Consider the following 17864-nt stretch of genomic DNA (forward strand, 5'->3'; position numbering starts at 1 on the left):
GATGGTCTATGTGGAGTGGCCCGAACTGGTTAGAGATGGCTCTTGACAGTTTTCTGGGCTGTATGGCCATGTGCCAGAGGCATTCTTTCCTAACGTTTCGCTTGCATCTATGGCAGGCATCCTCAGAGGCTGTGGGGTCTGTTGGAAACTAAGCAGGTGAGGTTTATATATCTGTGTAATGTCCAGGGCGTGAGAAAGAACTCTTGTCTGTTGGAGACGCGTGAATGTTGCAATTGGCCACCTTGATTGGCATTGAATGGCCTTGCAGCTTCAAAGCCTGGCTGCTTCCTGCCTGGGGGAATCCTTTGTTGGGAGGTGTTAGCTGGTCGTGATTGATTCATGTCTGGAATTCCTCTGTTTTCTGAGTGTTGCTCTTTATTTGCTGTCTTTTGTATGGATGAAAAAAAGGGGGGCGGGGCTTCCCCACTCTCTCTGGCTGAAAAGGCTTTCAACGATAAAGGTCCGCGCGGCCTCATAGAAGCACGAAACAAACGCGACTCGCTGGCAAAGTGTGTGTGTGTGGGGAATCTATCACTCTACATCATTTCTAACTCTGTGTCCTTTGTGTATATTTCCTTTCCCCTCTCCTACGGCTAGGGCAGCTCCGTGGCGCATGCGCAGTGCCGGGGTCCCACCTGGGCCGCTCGGCGAAGGGGACTGGGGGCGTGGCTTAGCCCTTGGGCGCGAGCTGCCTCTCTCTCTGAGGCGACAGAGAGAGGATGGAGTGAGAGTGCCATGGCGTCCCCGTTCCCGGCCGAGGAAGGCGGCCGAGGCGACCAGCCCAGCTCCGGCGACGAGGCGGAAGAGGGCGAGAGAGCGGCGGCGGTGGCGGCGGCGCTTCTGGGGGAATCTCCGGGCCCCGGCTCCGACTCGGAGAGCCCCTCACCTCCGGGCCTGGCGGAGCAGTTCGAGCGCGCGGCGGAGCGCGTGCCGGGTTTGGTGGCGGTGGCCAGCAAGGAGCAGCTCCTCGCGCTGTACGCGCGCTACAAGCAGGTGAGGAAGGGGCGCGAGGGGATGGGAGGGAGGAGGCGCCTCTTAAAGGGCCCACTCCCTCCCAAAGGGACTCTTCAAGGCCTCTCTGCCAAGTTCGCCGCAGTTGAGATTCAGAAGTTTCCCGCAGGGACTAGAATAATAATTCTATTGGACACAAGCGATGCCCGGGTGATTTGAAAAATGATTATTATATTCATTTATTATACCCCGTGTTATCTCTCCCAAAGGGGACTAAAAGCGGCTTAACATAAAAGCATTAGATAAAGAACAGCACTACAACAGTGCAAACTAGTGGTGCTTTGTGTTGTATATGCAGTACTAGTAAACTTGAGAACTTCAGCATCCGAAGTCAAACTGTCTTTAAGGGAATCTCAAATGCTAACAGGATTACTGTAGTGAAATGTGTCTAATTAAAAAGCTTGGATTTACAAAAAAAATAGATAAAGAAGAATAACATTAAAAAACTGGGCAGTTCCAGGTATGAAGCAGTCAGGGCCAGCTAATCATTTCCCAACAAAGGATTCCCCCAGGCAGGAGGCAGCCAAGCTTTGAAGCTGCAAGGCTTCAAGTTGCAACTTTCACACTTGCCTCAAACAGACAAGAGTTCTTTCTCCCACCCTGGACATTATTCCACAGATATATTAACCCCACTTTCCTAGTTTTCCAACACACTTCACAACCTCAGAGGATGCCTGCCATAGATGTGGGTTAAACGTCAGGAGAGAATCGCCGCACACATACATACAAACATTCTCTTTTTTACTATTACTGTATACTAACCTACCTACCATATATATATATATATATGAATGATATATGGATAGATATATAGATAGATAGGTAGTACAACTAAATTAAATGGTTTCCCCAGCACACATCGCAAAAGCAACACTCCACACCCATCCCTCCACACCTCAACCACCATCGCGCTGCCCGCAATGCTACATCAGTGTACAACCATGGAGTTCAATATATTTACAGCTCTAGGATAAAAACTATCTCTCAGTCTGTCTGTTTTTGTCATCCTGTACCATCTGCTAGATGGTAATAATAAAAAAAGAATACGCCAGGTGAGGTGGATCTTTATGAATGCTCTGAGCTTTCTTAAGGCTGAGGGACTTATAAAGTTCTTCCAAAGAGGGGAGAGGGCAACCAGTGATTCTCTGTGCAGAAGTGGTGACCCTTTGGAGCACTTTCCTGTCTGCCACTTTGCAGTTATTTATTTATTTAACTTATTTATATACCGCTCTTCTCCCCCAGGTTAGGACACTCTCTATATCACAGCGTTAGAAAGTCACCAGCAGTTTTTCATTCAGTTGTTGGTTCCTTAGAAGTCTCAGGTAGTACAGTCTTTCCTGGGCTCTCTTAACCAATGCTGCCACATGGGTGCCCCACGTCAGATCCTCCTTAACAGTGACACCCAGAAATGTAAAACTGCCCAACTACTCCACTTGGTCTCCATTTATAACCAAGGGCTGCATTTCTGATCTATTCTTTCTGTAAAGGATTATGATGATTGAGGAACTCTAGATTTAGGATGGAATCAGAATATTCATGTCCTGGTGTCATAATGAGTTTGACTTAAAACACAAAAAACTTGAATAAACAATAAGTTTGATAAAATGGGATTAAATTGCAAGATGAAAACGGGGAGTAGAGTGATGAGTGTAAAAGAATCAGTTGGAGAATTTATATAAAGCCGTCACCATGACAAGGGACACAGAAAGTGTAAATTTTCCCCAGAAAGAGAACTGGCAATTGGATGCCAGTTGGTTGTTCAAACCCAGTGGTTCCCAACCATTTTTTGACCGGGGACCCCATTCTAACATTAGTACCAAAAGGGTTACAAATCAGTTTTTGATCAACTTTAGATTCAGTTTGGTTATTTGCGGTGCTGATTTAGAAAATTGCATTGGATAGACCACATCAGTATATTTCTGATACAGAACATATGCCATCCAGTAGTCACTGTCTGCTCGCCCACAGAAACCCTTATTTTATAATCTAGAGATGTGGTCTATCCAGTGCAATTTTCTGAATCAACACCCCAAATAATGCCAGGAACAGGACTAAAAAACAAAGACACCAAGGCGCCCTGCTTCCAGGCACCACATGGAACAGCTCCACTCAGGGGGAGGGAGGGAGGATGAGAGGTAGCAGTCAGGAGGCTTGTTGCTGCACCTTTTGTGGGTAGTCAGCCTCTCCCCGCCCAACATCCCTATTGTCTCAGCACTATAAGTGGGTTTCATGAGACCAGTCGCTCTTGTTGCAATGGTGTAGTAATGGTGAGGCTGCACACATTTTTTTGGTCTTGGGGACTACTGGTGATAATGACCATACAGTGATAAATCATTGAGTTGGAAAAGATCACAAAGACCATACCTTTCTGAAAAACGTGGAGCTTTAACCAGTGGGAATGTATTTTTTATTATAGAAAAGAAGCATTTTGTAATCTTTACAATCAAGAACCCATAGTATCTGACAGACACGAGTAACTTGATCATCTGGTAACCACTCCCTTGCCAGTAAATTGTGTGATCCCATCCCAGGCTTGAAGGATGTTTTGCCAATGCTACATTATAATTTAGGTGTTATTGGATGTGGGAAGGACTGTAATTCTGTATTGCTCCAGCAATAATGTTGTATTACAGTATGGAGAGAGGCACATTCCTTCACTGTAGGCAGAGAGATAAATCATGTAAAATTATTTCTTACAATACTTGATGAGAGAGAAACAGTTCTATTTGTATGCATAGTAGGCATCTTGCTTTTCTTGACTGTCCTCATAATTTTCCTTCCTTACCCTGAGACTAATGAGCACATACCTAATTTATTTATTGTGTTTATATGTCACTTTCCTCCAGCATTAGGACCCAAGACTACTCACAAAAGAATTAGTTAAAAGAATAAAAATCGAAAACACAATTAAAATAATCACATTAAAGTTGCATGTTAAGAAACAAGATAAAACATTTAAAAGTATATAAAGTACTGCCACCAACATTTGAAAGTTTTTCTAAGAATTTCTGTAATTTCTGAGATAGAACAGGTTTGGTCCACATAGCTTGAAGGGTCTAGGCTCTTGATTAAAACATAGAAAACAATTTTATAGTTTCTAGAAGTAGAACTTCACATCTGACATTACATTTTGTACTTTCTATGGTATGGTAACAGGACTTCTTACTTTTAGGTGTACTTTTTTCTTTAGGTTAAATGTGGTAGCTGCAACACTCCCAAACCTGGATTTTTTGATTTTGAAGGAAAGCAGAAATGGTATGTACAGAACTCTTTCTTAGGAGATTTTATTTTCTTTAATGGTTGCCTGTAGTAAATTTGTTTTGCATTGTTGGAAGATTCTTAGGGTCAGTGTGCTCAATTATATTTTTGGTTTCACACACATTTTTAAAACATAATGATGCTCCTCTAAATTTTCCCTAAGAAAACCGTTCTTGTTTAACTCATTATTCATTTCGTGAAAGCATGAATGCCTTTCAGAGGTTACAACCTGTCTCTTTTACTGGATGATAATTATGTTTTTTGTATATGAAGGATCTCTGTATAATCACATTAAAGTGGCATGTATAAGCTTTTTCATTTGAAATTTAGAAGATCTGCAGCTCTCTTCAGGGAGACTCTGGAATTGTACCACTCCCTTCCTCAAAGGTTTTAGAAAATGAAGGAAATATTTACAAACTCATTAAACATGCACTGGTGGGACACTAGTTTTACATTTTGAACTTGACAAGAACCTCTTGGTGGAAGGGTGCTCTTTTCTTAGTACATCTCCCATATTAATCATAACAGTCAACCATCAAACTGCTTCTTAAACTCTTCTGAGATTAAAGAAGGGTTCAAGTTTTGGAAATAGCAACCTCACAAGCCTTTCACTATTTATTTCTTAATGTATATGCTAACCTGTATTCTATGTGTATGTTGATTTGCCAGTTTGACTTTTTGGTGTGGGAAGGCCTGGTCTAGAAACCACTGGTCTAGAAGGACCCTCAGGTTGGACCTACACTGCCATATAATCCAGATTATCAAAGCAGATTATTTAGATTATCTGCATTGAGTTGGTTTATATGAGACTACACTGCCATATAACCCAGTTCAAAGCAGATAATCTGGATTTTATATGGCACTATAGATGGGGCCTCATAATCTAGTTCAAAGCAGTGTGACGCCTCTAGGCAGCGTGAGCACTGGGAACCAGACACGGAGGCCAATAAACAATCTAATATCTTTATTAAAGAAATAAAGGAGTCAAACAAAAATAAGCAGAGTATATAGTCCAGCAATAGTCCTTTCAGGAAAGGTCAAATATAGTCCAGTAATGTGAAAGTAGAAGTCCAATATTAGAGTTCAAAGTTTTAAATCCAAAAACCGAAACACACTCAAACTTCTAAGCAGTTTGAGTGGGGAATATAGCAAGGTCTTTCAAAGAGTTCCAGGTTCAAAGTCTGAGGCTAGGATAACAAGGCAAGGCAAAGTTAGTTGTGGTAGAACTGAATTGCTGTCCAGACTTGGCAGGGAGACAAGATGCAACGCCTGGTCTACTTGAGAGTAGCGCGCCGCAGAAGCTAGAGACGATGTGATTTCCTCAACTGACACGTTGACACCGCAAAGGCCAGCCTGCGCTCAGAACTTTTATGGGACTTCAAATCTCCCCTCAAACCAGGTGCCTGAACACTTTTTCCCAAGGGAAAGTGGACTGAAGACAACAACTCGCCAGATGCAAACCTCCCTGGAAACTCTCAAAGGAACTGGTTTAATTAGCGCTTGCTTTCTCCGCTAATCTAGCGCTTTTTCTCCTATTCTTCTCAGAGCGGAATGTTTCCAAAAACAATTTTCTATCAAAAGGAGCGCTCTCCGGGGAACCAGGCTCTGATTCAAGGGCTTTAGTAATTAACTGTGGGCTAAAACTGTCAACAGGAGACATCTGGAAGGGAGCTGAATCTTGCTGAGTCGGCACAAACCCCATATCTTCTTCGGTCTGATCCATAATGGTTACGGGGTCATGACTCGAGGGTCTCTGAGACATTACAAGCAGATAATCTGGGATCAGATTCTGAGATATACTGAACAGTGCAGATCCAGCTCAGATCCCCCCGAAGGTTTAAAAGGGGATTATTTTGGAGTACGTAGAAGTTGCTGTTATATGTTGAGGCCTCTTCTACACTGCCATATAATCTAGAATATAAAGACAGATAATCCAGGTTATTTGCTTTGAACTGGATTATATGAGTCTATACTGCCATATAATCCAAGTCAAAACAGATCACAGTAATCTGTATTTTATATGGCAGTGTAGAAGGGGGCCCAGCCTGCTTTATCACATCTCGTCTTATCACATCTCTACCTGTGCTCCTTTCATCTTCTACCATAGAAACCCTTACAGAAACAAATGAATTTTGCATTGAGACTTGGGCCCCATCCCCATGATATCTCATTTTTGTGCAAGGATACTTAAATCTCTCAACATCTGAAATTTATGTGTATAAAGTCGGTATTTTATGTGTTGCATTGGGTTCCATCTCTGAGATAGTTCATTTAGTTCAGGAAATTTTAAATATTTCACTCAGTGCCCAGAAAGAGTGGTGATTTTTTAAACATTTTACCAGTAGATGCTGCACTTTCCTACCCTCGGCTTATACTTGAGTCAATAAGTTTTCCCTGTTTTTTGTGGTAAAATTGGGTGCCTTGGCTTATATTCAGGTTGGTTTCTACTCGAGTATATACGGTAGATGTTCTGGGCAATTGCAACTGCAAATTTCAACTTCAGAGAAACAACTATCCTCTGCTAACCAAACATATTTTTGTAGTGCCATGTCTTTATCCTTGACAGTTTAAAGACATGGTTCTTCAGGTTAACAGCTGAGTTACCTATGTGCTATTACATGAATGTTTGTGAATATCACTTGTTCAGGGATTTGACTTCGAACAAGGTCATGCTTTTCTGGACTAGTGCTTTTAAAAAGGTGGTCTCCACATGTTCATGGAGATTCACATTTGTCAAATGGTTGTGACATCATTTTTACCTTTTCAATAAGGTTATGGTGTAGTTATTTCCAATATTTCATAACAGGCTTCATTTGGAAAATGGCTTTGGATGGCTGCTTAGATTTATTATTATTATTATTATTATTATTATTATTATTATTATTATTATTATTAATATTAATAATAATAGTTTTATATCTTGCCTTTTCCTCTCCGTTTGAGGCAGATTACAGCATTAATAAAACATAAACAAACACGTAATCATTTTAAAACACTTCATAAAATACATACTGTATATTAAAATATATTTCCACAATACAAAAAATTAGGCATATGGTGTTAAAATACATCATTAAAACAGTCTGGGTAGGCCTGTTGGAAGATATAGGTCTTCACTTGTATCTTACATTCCAACAGCTGATACATCTGTCAGAGCTCTTCCAGCAGGTCATTCCACAGTCGTGGAGTGGCCGATGAAAAGGTCTTCTGTGTGGTGGTTTTGCTAGTCAGGTTTTGGCTAGTTGGAATAACTGTCCCTCAAAGGATCTAAGTTTGCAGGGTGGATTGTATGGGAGAAGGCGATCCTGTAGGTCACCTGGACCCAAACCAGGTAGAGCTTTAAAAGTCAAAACCAACACCTTATACTTTGCCCAGAAACTAATTGGCAGCCAGTGGAGTGACTTTAGGATAGGTATAATATGCTAACTCCTGGATATTCTCTTAACCAATCTGGCTGCTGTATTTATTTATTACAATATTTATTACAATATTTATATCCTGCCCTTCTCACCCAATAGGGGACTCAGGGCGGCTTACAATAAAATACATATATAAAATTGTACAATACATTGTGAATCAATTAAAAAGTTATTAAATTACATCAGGCATTCATAAAAACACGTATAAAATACAGATGGCATGTTTGAGTCTAAAAGACTGGGTCTGTCAATTGAGTTCCAGCATATATAATAATAATTAGTGCTACTAATTGTTATTCGAAGGCCTGGCCCCACAACCAAGTTTTAACTTTCCTACGGAAAGATGGAAGTGAGGGAGCCTGCCTGACTTCACTGGTATTGTGAACCAGATGAAGTTTTTGAACTTGGTACAAAGGTGGCCCAATCTAGAGTGCTTGCAGAAGTCCAACCTTGAGGTTACCAGTGCGTGTACTACCACCTTCAGGTCCTCCAAATCTAGGAAGGGGTGCAGCTGATATATCAGCCAAAGCTAATAGTAAGCACTCCTGACCATCGCATCTAGCTGGGCTGACATTTGGAGAGATGGATCCAGGGACACACCCAAGCTGCAAACACAGTCTTTCGGGGGGGGGGGGGGGGGTGTAATCCTGTCCAGGAATGGTTGATGCACCTCCATCCCCAGATTAGAACTCTTGTTGGCAAGCATCTCTGTTTTGTCTGTATTCAGTTTCAGTTTCTTTTTCCTCATCCAGCCCATTACCTCCTCCAGGCATTCATTCAGAGGAGACACGCTGTCCTTAGCTGTAACTGCTTTTGAAGGCATGGAGAAATATATTTGGGTGTCATCAGCATACTGATAATACCCTGCCCATGCCTAAGAATGATCTCTCTCAGCGGTTTCATACTAAAATACTAAAATTACTGGGAATAGAATGGCACCTTGTGGAATACCACATAGCAGCATCTTTTTTGGGGAGCAGCTATCCTAAGCCCCACCATCTGGAACCTGCCTGAGAAGTATGACCATATCCACTGCAGCCCCCCCTCCCCCCTGTGTTTCAGAAGGATACCATGGTCGATGGTATCGAAAGCCGCTGGGAGGTCTAGAAGCACCAACAAGGACACACTCCCCCTGTCGGTGTTGAGACGGGGATCACCCACTAAAGCACCCATAGCGGTCTCAGTTCTGTATCCTGCTCTGAAGCCAGTTTGAAATGCATCAAGGAAGTGTTTGTCATCTAAGACTGCCTGTAGTTTTTCCAAAAATGATAGTTTCCCAAAACATCTGAAATACAACTTGAGAGTTCACCAATGGATGGGTTTAAGAATTGTATAAAAAACAATCGTACGTAATACTCCATATTTCTTATCTGTCTCATGTGTTGTTAGAAAATATGTTTATGCTGAAACTGTTGAAACCTAAGCAGAAACATGGTGATGTAAAGCATGTATGTACATAAATTACTATGGATATGTAATTCATTTTTTAAAAACCTGATCCTAGGAGACGTTTGATACTACATGTTTTACTGACTAGTGATTGTTCTCTCCCATTCAGGGAAGCTTGGAAAGCATTAGGTGATACAAGCACTGAACAAGCAATGAGAGACTATGTTGCTACTGTGAAGAAACTGGACCCTGCTTGGAATCCACAGGTACATTAAAGTCATTGTTTTATTGTAGTATTAAAACCATTGTAATGCCAGCAGATGCTTGTTAAAACGATACAAATCCCTTCCTTTCTCTGAAGACCTCTGTTCTGCCCCATATCCTGGTTTGGAAAGTTTTTCAGCTACTGGAGCCAGTTTTGGTGCTGTGTGGAGGCAATAGGGTGGAAGGCGAATAGGTCCCAAATCTCAGTTCTACAAATGGAAACATTCCATCAGCCAGGCTTCAGCACAGCAGGTTAACCACTAAGCTGCAATAAATCTTGCCAACTGGAAGACTGAGAGTTCGAAGCTTGGGTCAGGGTGAACTCCTGTCCTTTAGCCTAGCTTCTGCCTACCTAGCAGTTTGAAAATAAATGTGAATATATAAATAGGAACCGCATTAAGGTGGAGAGGTATTTCAGTGTTTTGATCAGAAAAAGGAGGAAGTTTACAAACAAAGCTCTTAGGTAGGGAGATGGAGCAACAGCATCCCCGGTGGTAGGAACTGAGCACAGCCTCCAAATATGCCGAAAGATGAGAAAACCTCTATCTGTTGTCTGTCTTGTTATTGTTATAATCGGCATTGAATGTTTACTGTATATTTGTTCTGTGATCCGCCCTGAGTCCCCTTCAGGGTGAGAAAGATGGAATATAAATACTAGAAATAAATAAATAAATAAATAGGATGTCAGTGCTAGATATTTATGGCATACATTGCTGTGGTGAATTTATGACTTGTCAGATGTTTTGGACTTCCATTGCTCTTATCATTGATCATTCTATAATGATCATAAGTGTGAGGTTACTGTTGTAAAAGTAACATTGAGACAGCCTGGTGGGTAACCACACTCTGTATTATTTCTTGTGGGATGATGTAGCTTGTGCTTTAAATCCATCGTTCATGATTGGTCACGAAATTGTTCCTGCCAGAAGAGAAGCTTGATGGACTTCTTGAAACTCTGTCCCTTTCTCCATTGTTAATATACACACATACCCTCTGGGTGGATTATGATGGTAGGGTTCAGTGAATGTGAGTAGAAATGAGATGAAAGGTTGGTTAACAATTTTAGAGTTAATACTCCTCCTGCCCATAGTCCCTTTAAGGTAAGCTGTTTGATTCTGCCTGTTGTAATGGTGCTTCAAGATGTTTTACATATGGAATATAATTCCTAATATTATTAAGATTATATGAAATTTAACTATACAGTATTGACTTATAACTATATGCAAAACTGTGACTATTACACAAAATTCAATTCTTACTGTGTTTTCCAATTCTGTTCTTTACAATTACAGTAGAGTCTCACTTATCCAACTCTCACTCATCCAACATTGTGTATTATCCAACGCAGTTTGCCTCCCTCCCAAATCCACAGCTGTTTCTCTAGACAGCAACGCGCAGTGCACCAACACGCCCAACAAAAACACAAGTGCAGCCACGCTCCCAAACAAGTGGCAGACTTATTGTAAAACATGATGTTTTGGTGCTTTATTTGTAAAATCATAACGTAATTTGACGTTTCATAGGCTTTTCCTTAATCCCTCCTTATTATCCAACATTTTTGCTTATCCAACATTCTGCCGGCCTGTTTATGTTGGATAAGCGAGACTCTACTGTACTTTCTGTCTTTATAATTACTTTCATTCAAAATAAACTCATTTGAAAATGTTATGTCCCAGGTTGCTCTCAAAATTGAATGGGAAATATTAGTAATTTGTAGATCAGAGATTGGAAAGTTTTCTGTTCGTGCACAAACCATCCATGCTACTGATTTTTGATATGCATGATTGCCTCCAACACAATTGCAAACACAATTCAGAGATGTAAAGCTGAGTGTGACTTGTCCAAGCTAAAGTAGTGGGTAGCCATGTCTGAGACGAGATTTGAACCCTAGTCTCCAGAGTTGTTGTCCAGTCCTCAGACCATGCTGGTTCAAAGATGGCACCACATAAATAAATGAAAGAATAATAACAATAAAAATAGTGGGTGGCGTTTGGACTCCACTGAGAAATAAGTTTGAGGGTTGGCTTCTTCTTCTTCATTCGCGCAGTCGTTTCCGACTCTTCGTGACCTCATGGACCAGTCCACGCCAGAGCTCCCTGTTGGCCGTCGCTGCCCCCAGTTCCCTCAAGGTCAAGCCAGTCACTTCACGGATACCATCCGTCCATCTTGCCCTTGGTCGGCCTCTCTTCCTTTTTCCTTCCATTTTCCCCAACATCATGATCTTTTCCAAGCTTTCTTGTCTTCTCATGATGTGTCCAAAATACTTTATCTTTGCCTCTAATATCCTTCCCTCCAGTGAGCAGCCGGGCATTATTTCCTAGAGGATGGACTGGTTGGATCTTCTTGGGGTCCAATGCACTCACAGGATTTTCCTCCAGCACCAAAGTTCAAAAGCATCTATCTTCCTTCGCTCAGCCTTCCTACGTATGGAGAAACAGAAAGGCATTTGGCTTGGTATATCCAGGAGATTTAGCATACTACTACTACTACTACTAACTTTATTCTTATATCCCGCCCCATTTCCCCAGGGGGACTCAGGGCAGCTTACATGGGGACCCAGCCCAGTAACAACAATAAAATATAGCAGCATAAAATACATTGCAATTGCAGTAAATCGACACATAAACACATAAAACATCATAAAAACAGCTCAACAGCCGATAACTAATAGCTGGGTGAAATCGGTGTGTCCATTGCTGAAAACAGGGCATAATAGGGCGTGTGCAATATATTGCAAGGCCATCGGTAAAAGGGGCTGGTAATAAAGTGCAGAGGCCAGGTATTAAGGTAGGGGTGGAAGGGCCAGTCAAGTTGTAACCGAATTGTCAAAGGTACATTGAAATACGCAAGTTTTCAGATCTTTCTGGAAGGTGGCCGAGGTGGGGGCTAGTCTAATTTTTCTTTGAAGGGAGTTCCAGAGCCAGGGGGCCACCATCGAGAAGGCCCTATCCCTCATCCCCACCAATCGTGTTTGTGATGATGGCAGGAGTGAGAAAGGGCCTCCCTGGCAAATCTTAAAGTTCGTGCAGGTTTGTAGTAGAAGATGCAATTGCGAAGATAAACTGAACCCATAGCCTGAAATATGTCCTCCCATTTCAATTTTGGAAGAGAAAAATGCAAACAGCATTGAATTGAGAAGGTGCCTTTTAGAAGTTGAGTAAGAGTTGTGGAGTTGTGTGTGTGAGTTGAAATGATTATGAATAATATTTGGGGCTTTTGTTTACTTGTAACACTTGAAACCATGTTCTATGCAAACAAGAGATTCTTATCTCTGCAATCCAACAGGCAGAAAAGAGCTAGCCCAGGTATAGGCAAACTTCAGCCCTCCAGGTCTTTTGTACTTCAACTCCCACAGTTCCTAACATGGTACAAAGTTTGCTCATGCCTGGGGTAGCAGCTGCACATGATATGCAGCTTTGCAGGTGATGGTTTTTGTTGGCCACTTTTTATGGTTAGAATTTGGTAATCATAGAAAAATTGTTCTCTTATTTGGAATCCCTTGCTAACTTCATTTCTATTGTTTTCCTCACCTACCATCTTCAATCCTAAAAGTGGCTGACAGTATCTTTTTTATATGAAGACGTTTATTTTGTGTTTTTAGACTTCTGAGGTTGCAGTGGTAAGAAGACATTCCTGAAAGCAATCTCCTCTGAATCCATTGGGATGTATTTCTGAGTAAATGTGATCAGTTATCACTCAGAATTGTACAGAAGCAAACTTCTTACCATGCAACATTTCATTTATGAAAAACAGGACATACATAACATGGCAACTTCCAAGAGTTGTTATGATGGCAGAATTTATGAGGAAGAACACACAGCTAGGAGAAGCTGGAGCAGTTTGCTTTTTCTTGAACCTAAGGGGAAAGGCACAATACCACTCTCCCCCTGAATTAATTGAATGCATACCTCTTTCATACTTTGAATGCAGTTTGCAACGACTAAAGTCAGCTAAGTACAAGAGGAAATTAAAGGAGGAGAAAGAAAATGGGACATTTTAAAAGCAGATCTTGAATTTCTTCAGTAACCTAACCTCCTACCTTCATTGTAGCCATGTTAATGATTGTGGCCTACCACATATTTTCTAATGAAATAAAATGAAAGAGTACTAGTATTAATAATGAAAACACTGATTTGAGAAATTAAGAAATTTTGGAGTGTTTTTGAATAGGAAATTGGTTTGTTTTCTGTGACATTTTTATGACATTTAAAATCTGCTTTCCAAGTTTGCATGTGTATATAGATTGGTGTTGCATGCTCTATATTTTGACAAGGTATATATAGCCACCCTGTTAGGGAGTTTGTCTAGAGAAAATAACAAGAATGAAAATGTGACAAAATGTTTTATATTGCTCTGCGTTTACTATTTTACAGTATTTATATACGTACCTATGTTTTATTCCCAATTTTCTGATTTCTTGTGTTTTCTTCTGAGTAAAAAGACAGTGTGCAATATAAGATACTAATGATAAGACAGCATCTTAAGAGGTAGACCTTTTGCTTTTAATTTTTTTATATTATTGCTGAGACTTTTGGCTGATTTCAAACTCTAGAATAAACAATGGAAGGTAGAAATGACAAAAGGAATTTAATCCTCCATTGAAGGATTGTTCTATTTTTCTAGGAGATAATGGAATGAAACTCAAGCGTTATAACCACCTACTTTGGCTCTGCCTACAGTTGGCTTCCCCTTCCATTGTCATTTTGTGTGTCTGTGGCCAACATGCATCTTAGCGTAAAATGTCCTCTTGTTTGTATGCTTAGTGTCTACCTGTCACAGGCTTCATTGTCCTTGGTGATTTCTTACTCTTTCAGTGTATAAACTAACTACGCCCACGGCCGCAAGAGGGAGCTCTGATTCCAGTATTGAAGTATTGAATAATTTTTAAAGCATTGCAGTCCTTCAATAGCAATCATCACCTTTAAATTTGGATTCAAAAATGTGTGTAGACTCTAAGAATACAAAATGCTGAAGAGATTTTTTTCAACAGTTGAAGAATTCAGGTAGAAATTGATTTGTTTTCTCTTAGTTGTCTAAGAATGCTAGCAATGTAACCACTGCTTTGCTTGACCTGGCCAAAGACCGATTCAGTCTTTTCCCAAGGAGCTAGCCAGCCAATCTAGTAGGCTCACAAGTAGTATGTGTTGTTTACAGCCTCAAGATATTGCTTTTGCATATTCAAATGCCATTCACCATTTATACTCTGATTCTGAGTTTCTAGAGGGAACTTTCTGGCTGCTTGTTAGCTTAGCTAAACAGTGGAATTCATGTGCTATAGAAATCTCAACTCAGTATCCTGCTCTGAAGCCAGTTTGAAATGGGTCAAGGAAGTATATGTCATTCAAGACTTCCTGGAGCTGGAGAGCAAGTGCCTTTGCTGGCCCCTTCCACGCAGCTGAATAAAACACATTATCTGCTTTGAACTGGAATATATGGCAGTGTGGATTCAGATAACTCAGTTCAAAACAGATATTGTGCAGTTTTCAGGGTTATGTGATTCTGTGGAAAGGAAGACTAGACAGTGGTCTGTAGTTATTAAGGCTCAGGGGATCAAAGAAGGGTTTTTTTCAGCAGTGGTTCTGCTGCTTCTTTTAAACAGGGTGGAAAATTTCCTTCCCTAAGAGATGCATTGATAATTTGTTGTATTTTATATCTAATCCATCTCCTCCCTGAATGACCAGGCAAAAGAGACAGGTTGTCCTTCTTACTTGCCCCAGCAGCTTGTACACATAAACAGTACTCACTGATTGAAACTGATCCAGTTCAATCCCACTAACAGAGTTGCTGGTTACCTTGTTCTGCTCCAATGACAGCATCTAAGTCAGCTCTTATGCAAGAAATTGTATTGTGAAATGGTTGTTAAAGGCGTCACAATGAGCTACTGAAGGTTCTAGCAAAGAGTTCAGTGGGAGGGCACCTAGCTTAAGCCTCTCACCACTCTGAACAGCTCAGCTGGATGCGAACTTGCAGACGCAATGTGTGCAGAGAAGAAAGCTTTCCTCACTGTGTGTATTGCCACCTTATAGGTGCAAAGATGTCCTATGTATTGTGTCTCGTTGCATAAAAATCGGATTGTCCACCATCTGTGCCATCCTTCCCGTTTCATTTCTCTGAGGGTCTCTGTATATCAGGGAGCCTGATGTGAAATGGGTCGGAGAGGACATTTGGGAGCAATTGTGTCATTAACCCTGGTTTGATTTTGATTCCAACAAGATTTGATTCCAACAGAATTGTTGATGATACCAGCTATAGAACTCTCTAAGGCAGACATGGGCAAACTTCGACCCTGCAGGTGTTTTGTACTTCAACTCCCACAATTCCTAATGACTGGCTGGTATTTTTGGGAGTTGAAGTCCAAAACACCTGGAGGGACAAAGTTTGCCTATGCCTGCTCTAAGGCCTCCTGGAATCCCAAAGGATCCATTAACCTTCATGGACGGACCATTTTAATAGGTACTCCACCTCTGTAGGTGTAGGTTTTAGTTGTGATACTAACCCTGACCAGAAAATGATTTGTCCATTACAACTCGGAGGTATTGATGACCTGTTCCGAGCTGAAAACCTCATCAACTGAATTCAGAAACTAATTGGGATAGGCCCATGTTTGTCATGGATACCATGAACCCCTGAGCTGCACCTGATAAACTGGCCTCCAGTAGTATGTTGAAGTCACCCAGAAACAAAAATCTGGGTGATTCCAATAATACCTCCGAGACCAGTTCCATGAGCTGGCAAGGAGTCTGTTAGGCAGCAGCGTAGACAGTACACGAACAGAATCCCCAGTCTATCATTGATTTTCAAACTCAGGTGAAACATTTAATGTGATCCAGCTTTCTAGTGGGTAATCTGGTCAGGTTAAGGTTGTCATTATATATGACAGATCCCCCCCCCCCCCGCGCCCACCCACCCATCCCCTTTCCCCCACCTGCTCACAGACACAGTATCTGGCTGGGAGGGCCTGTGTTGAGATTGGACCACTATAATGTCCCAGCCAAGTTTTCGTGGAGCATGCCAGATCAGTCCCTTCAGTGAAGCATGCCAGGTCAGCTCTCCCATCTTTGAGGTGATTGTGGGTTGTATGTGTTTTGTTTTTAACTGACCTGGCATTACTTATGATCAAAGTGAGGTTTTGTGGATGGTCTGGCTCACTCTCCGTGTTCCCTAGGCTGGCAGGATGACATGAAGGTGAGATAGATATTAAACATCTTCCTTTCCTACCTCTGTAACAGTGGTTCTCAACCTGTGGATCTCCAGATGTTTTGGCTTCAACTCCTAGAAATCCTAAGAGCTGGTAAACTGGATGTGATTTCTGGGAGTTGTAGGTCAAAACACCTGAGGACCCACAGGTTGAGAACCACTGCTCTATAAGAACATGTGACCCTGCCATCACCAGATTTCCCTCTGCCCTGTACAACTTATATTGCTGCCCCAGCTTCATTATACAGCCTATTAAAACAGCAAACAGTTAAGAATAAAAGAATCAGAAAAGACATACGAGACAGAAAGGGGAAGTTTATTTGTGTTTCTGCTGGTAAGGATGAAAATCAGACAGCAAGATATCAGTGCTGGGTTGTAAGTGCTCTGGCTTCTAGGTCTCTTAGCAGCACTGGTAGAGCTACCCAGCCTTGTGAACACTCTTTACATACTTTCACCTGGGATGCTACTGAGTCACCTGGGTAGAATGGGCTGTGGATGTAGGTCTCCTTGTGAGTGAGCCCAGATCAGAGCAAGACAGCAGAACATGGTGGCAAGTGCTCTGACTTCTGGGTCTCTCTTTCAGTACCTGTAGAGCTTATTCCTTAGGGGATAAGCCACCCTGTCCGCTGCCACCATTTATTGCCCAGGCATTGCAAAAGGCTTCAGGAGAAAGTAGAAGGGGTTGGTGCTTCATTTGGGCTGTCCATGGACAAATTTCTCAAAGGAAAAGTTCAGTCCATCTATGGAAAACTCAGTGCCCTCATGGAGAAGCATCAAAGAACTGCCACCATGGTGGAGAGGGTGGAAAGGAAGGCTTCCCCCCCCCCCCCAACTTCTCCCAATCCCCTCCACTCTCCTTGTCTCAGAAAACAAATACCAAAAAGCCATGGTGGGACTGGGGGGAGAGTACAATGGATTGTGACTTCCTTCATCTTGTCCTGGAAGTAACTAAGGTCAGAGGTTTGTCTGTGCAGGGAAGGCCTAAAGGAAGAACTGACTGCCTCTATTCTCTCCACTGCAGCAGGGAAGTGTGAAGAGTTGCTAAACCATTTTTTTTAGCAGACATGACAAAATGTCAGAAGTGATGCTGTGGTGGTATTATATTGATTTGTGTATAAGTTGCCCTGTTTTCTTGTGTTTCATGTGAGATAATTAGAAAGTGTTATCAGTTTCAAATAACAAGCATGTGATCATGAATTTGAGGGGGAGATGATGTTTTTAAGAACTAGACAGACCTGGAGGTGGAGATAAAATTCATTTTTTGCATAAAGTTGGACAAGAATATATATTTTCTCTTCCCATAGATTAGCCTCTAGAGGGCAGTGC

General features: G+C 41.6%; 1 protein-coding gene across 1 annotated transcript in view; it reads left to right on the forward strand.

The window, feature by feature from the left end:
- Positions 1 to 608: 608 nt before the first annotated feature.
- The window catches only part of acbd6 (acyl-CoA binding domain containing 6), a 131490-nt gene continuing 114234 nt past the window's right edge, over positions 609 to 17864 (forward strand). The window contains exons 1-3 of the mRNA XM_003219869.4: positions 609 to 993; positions 4202 to 4266; positions 9247 to 9343. Coding sequence (XP_003219917.2) covers positions 736 to 993; positions 4202 to 4266; positions 9247 to 9343 — 420 coding nt within the window. The 5' untranslated portion in view covers positions 609 to 735. The remainder of the gene's footprint in view (positions 994 to 4201; positions 4267 to 9246; positions 9344 to 17864) is intronic.

The sequence above is a fragment of the Anolis carolinensis genome, chromosome 4 (genome assembly GCF_035594765.1).
Source record: "Anolis carolinensis isolate JA03-04 chromosome 4, rAnoCar3.1.pri, whole genome shotgun sequence".
NCBI classification, from domain to species: domain Eukaryota; kingdom Metazoa; phylum Chordata; class Lepidosauria; order Squamata; family Dactyloidae; genus Anolis; species Anolis carolinensis.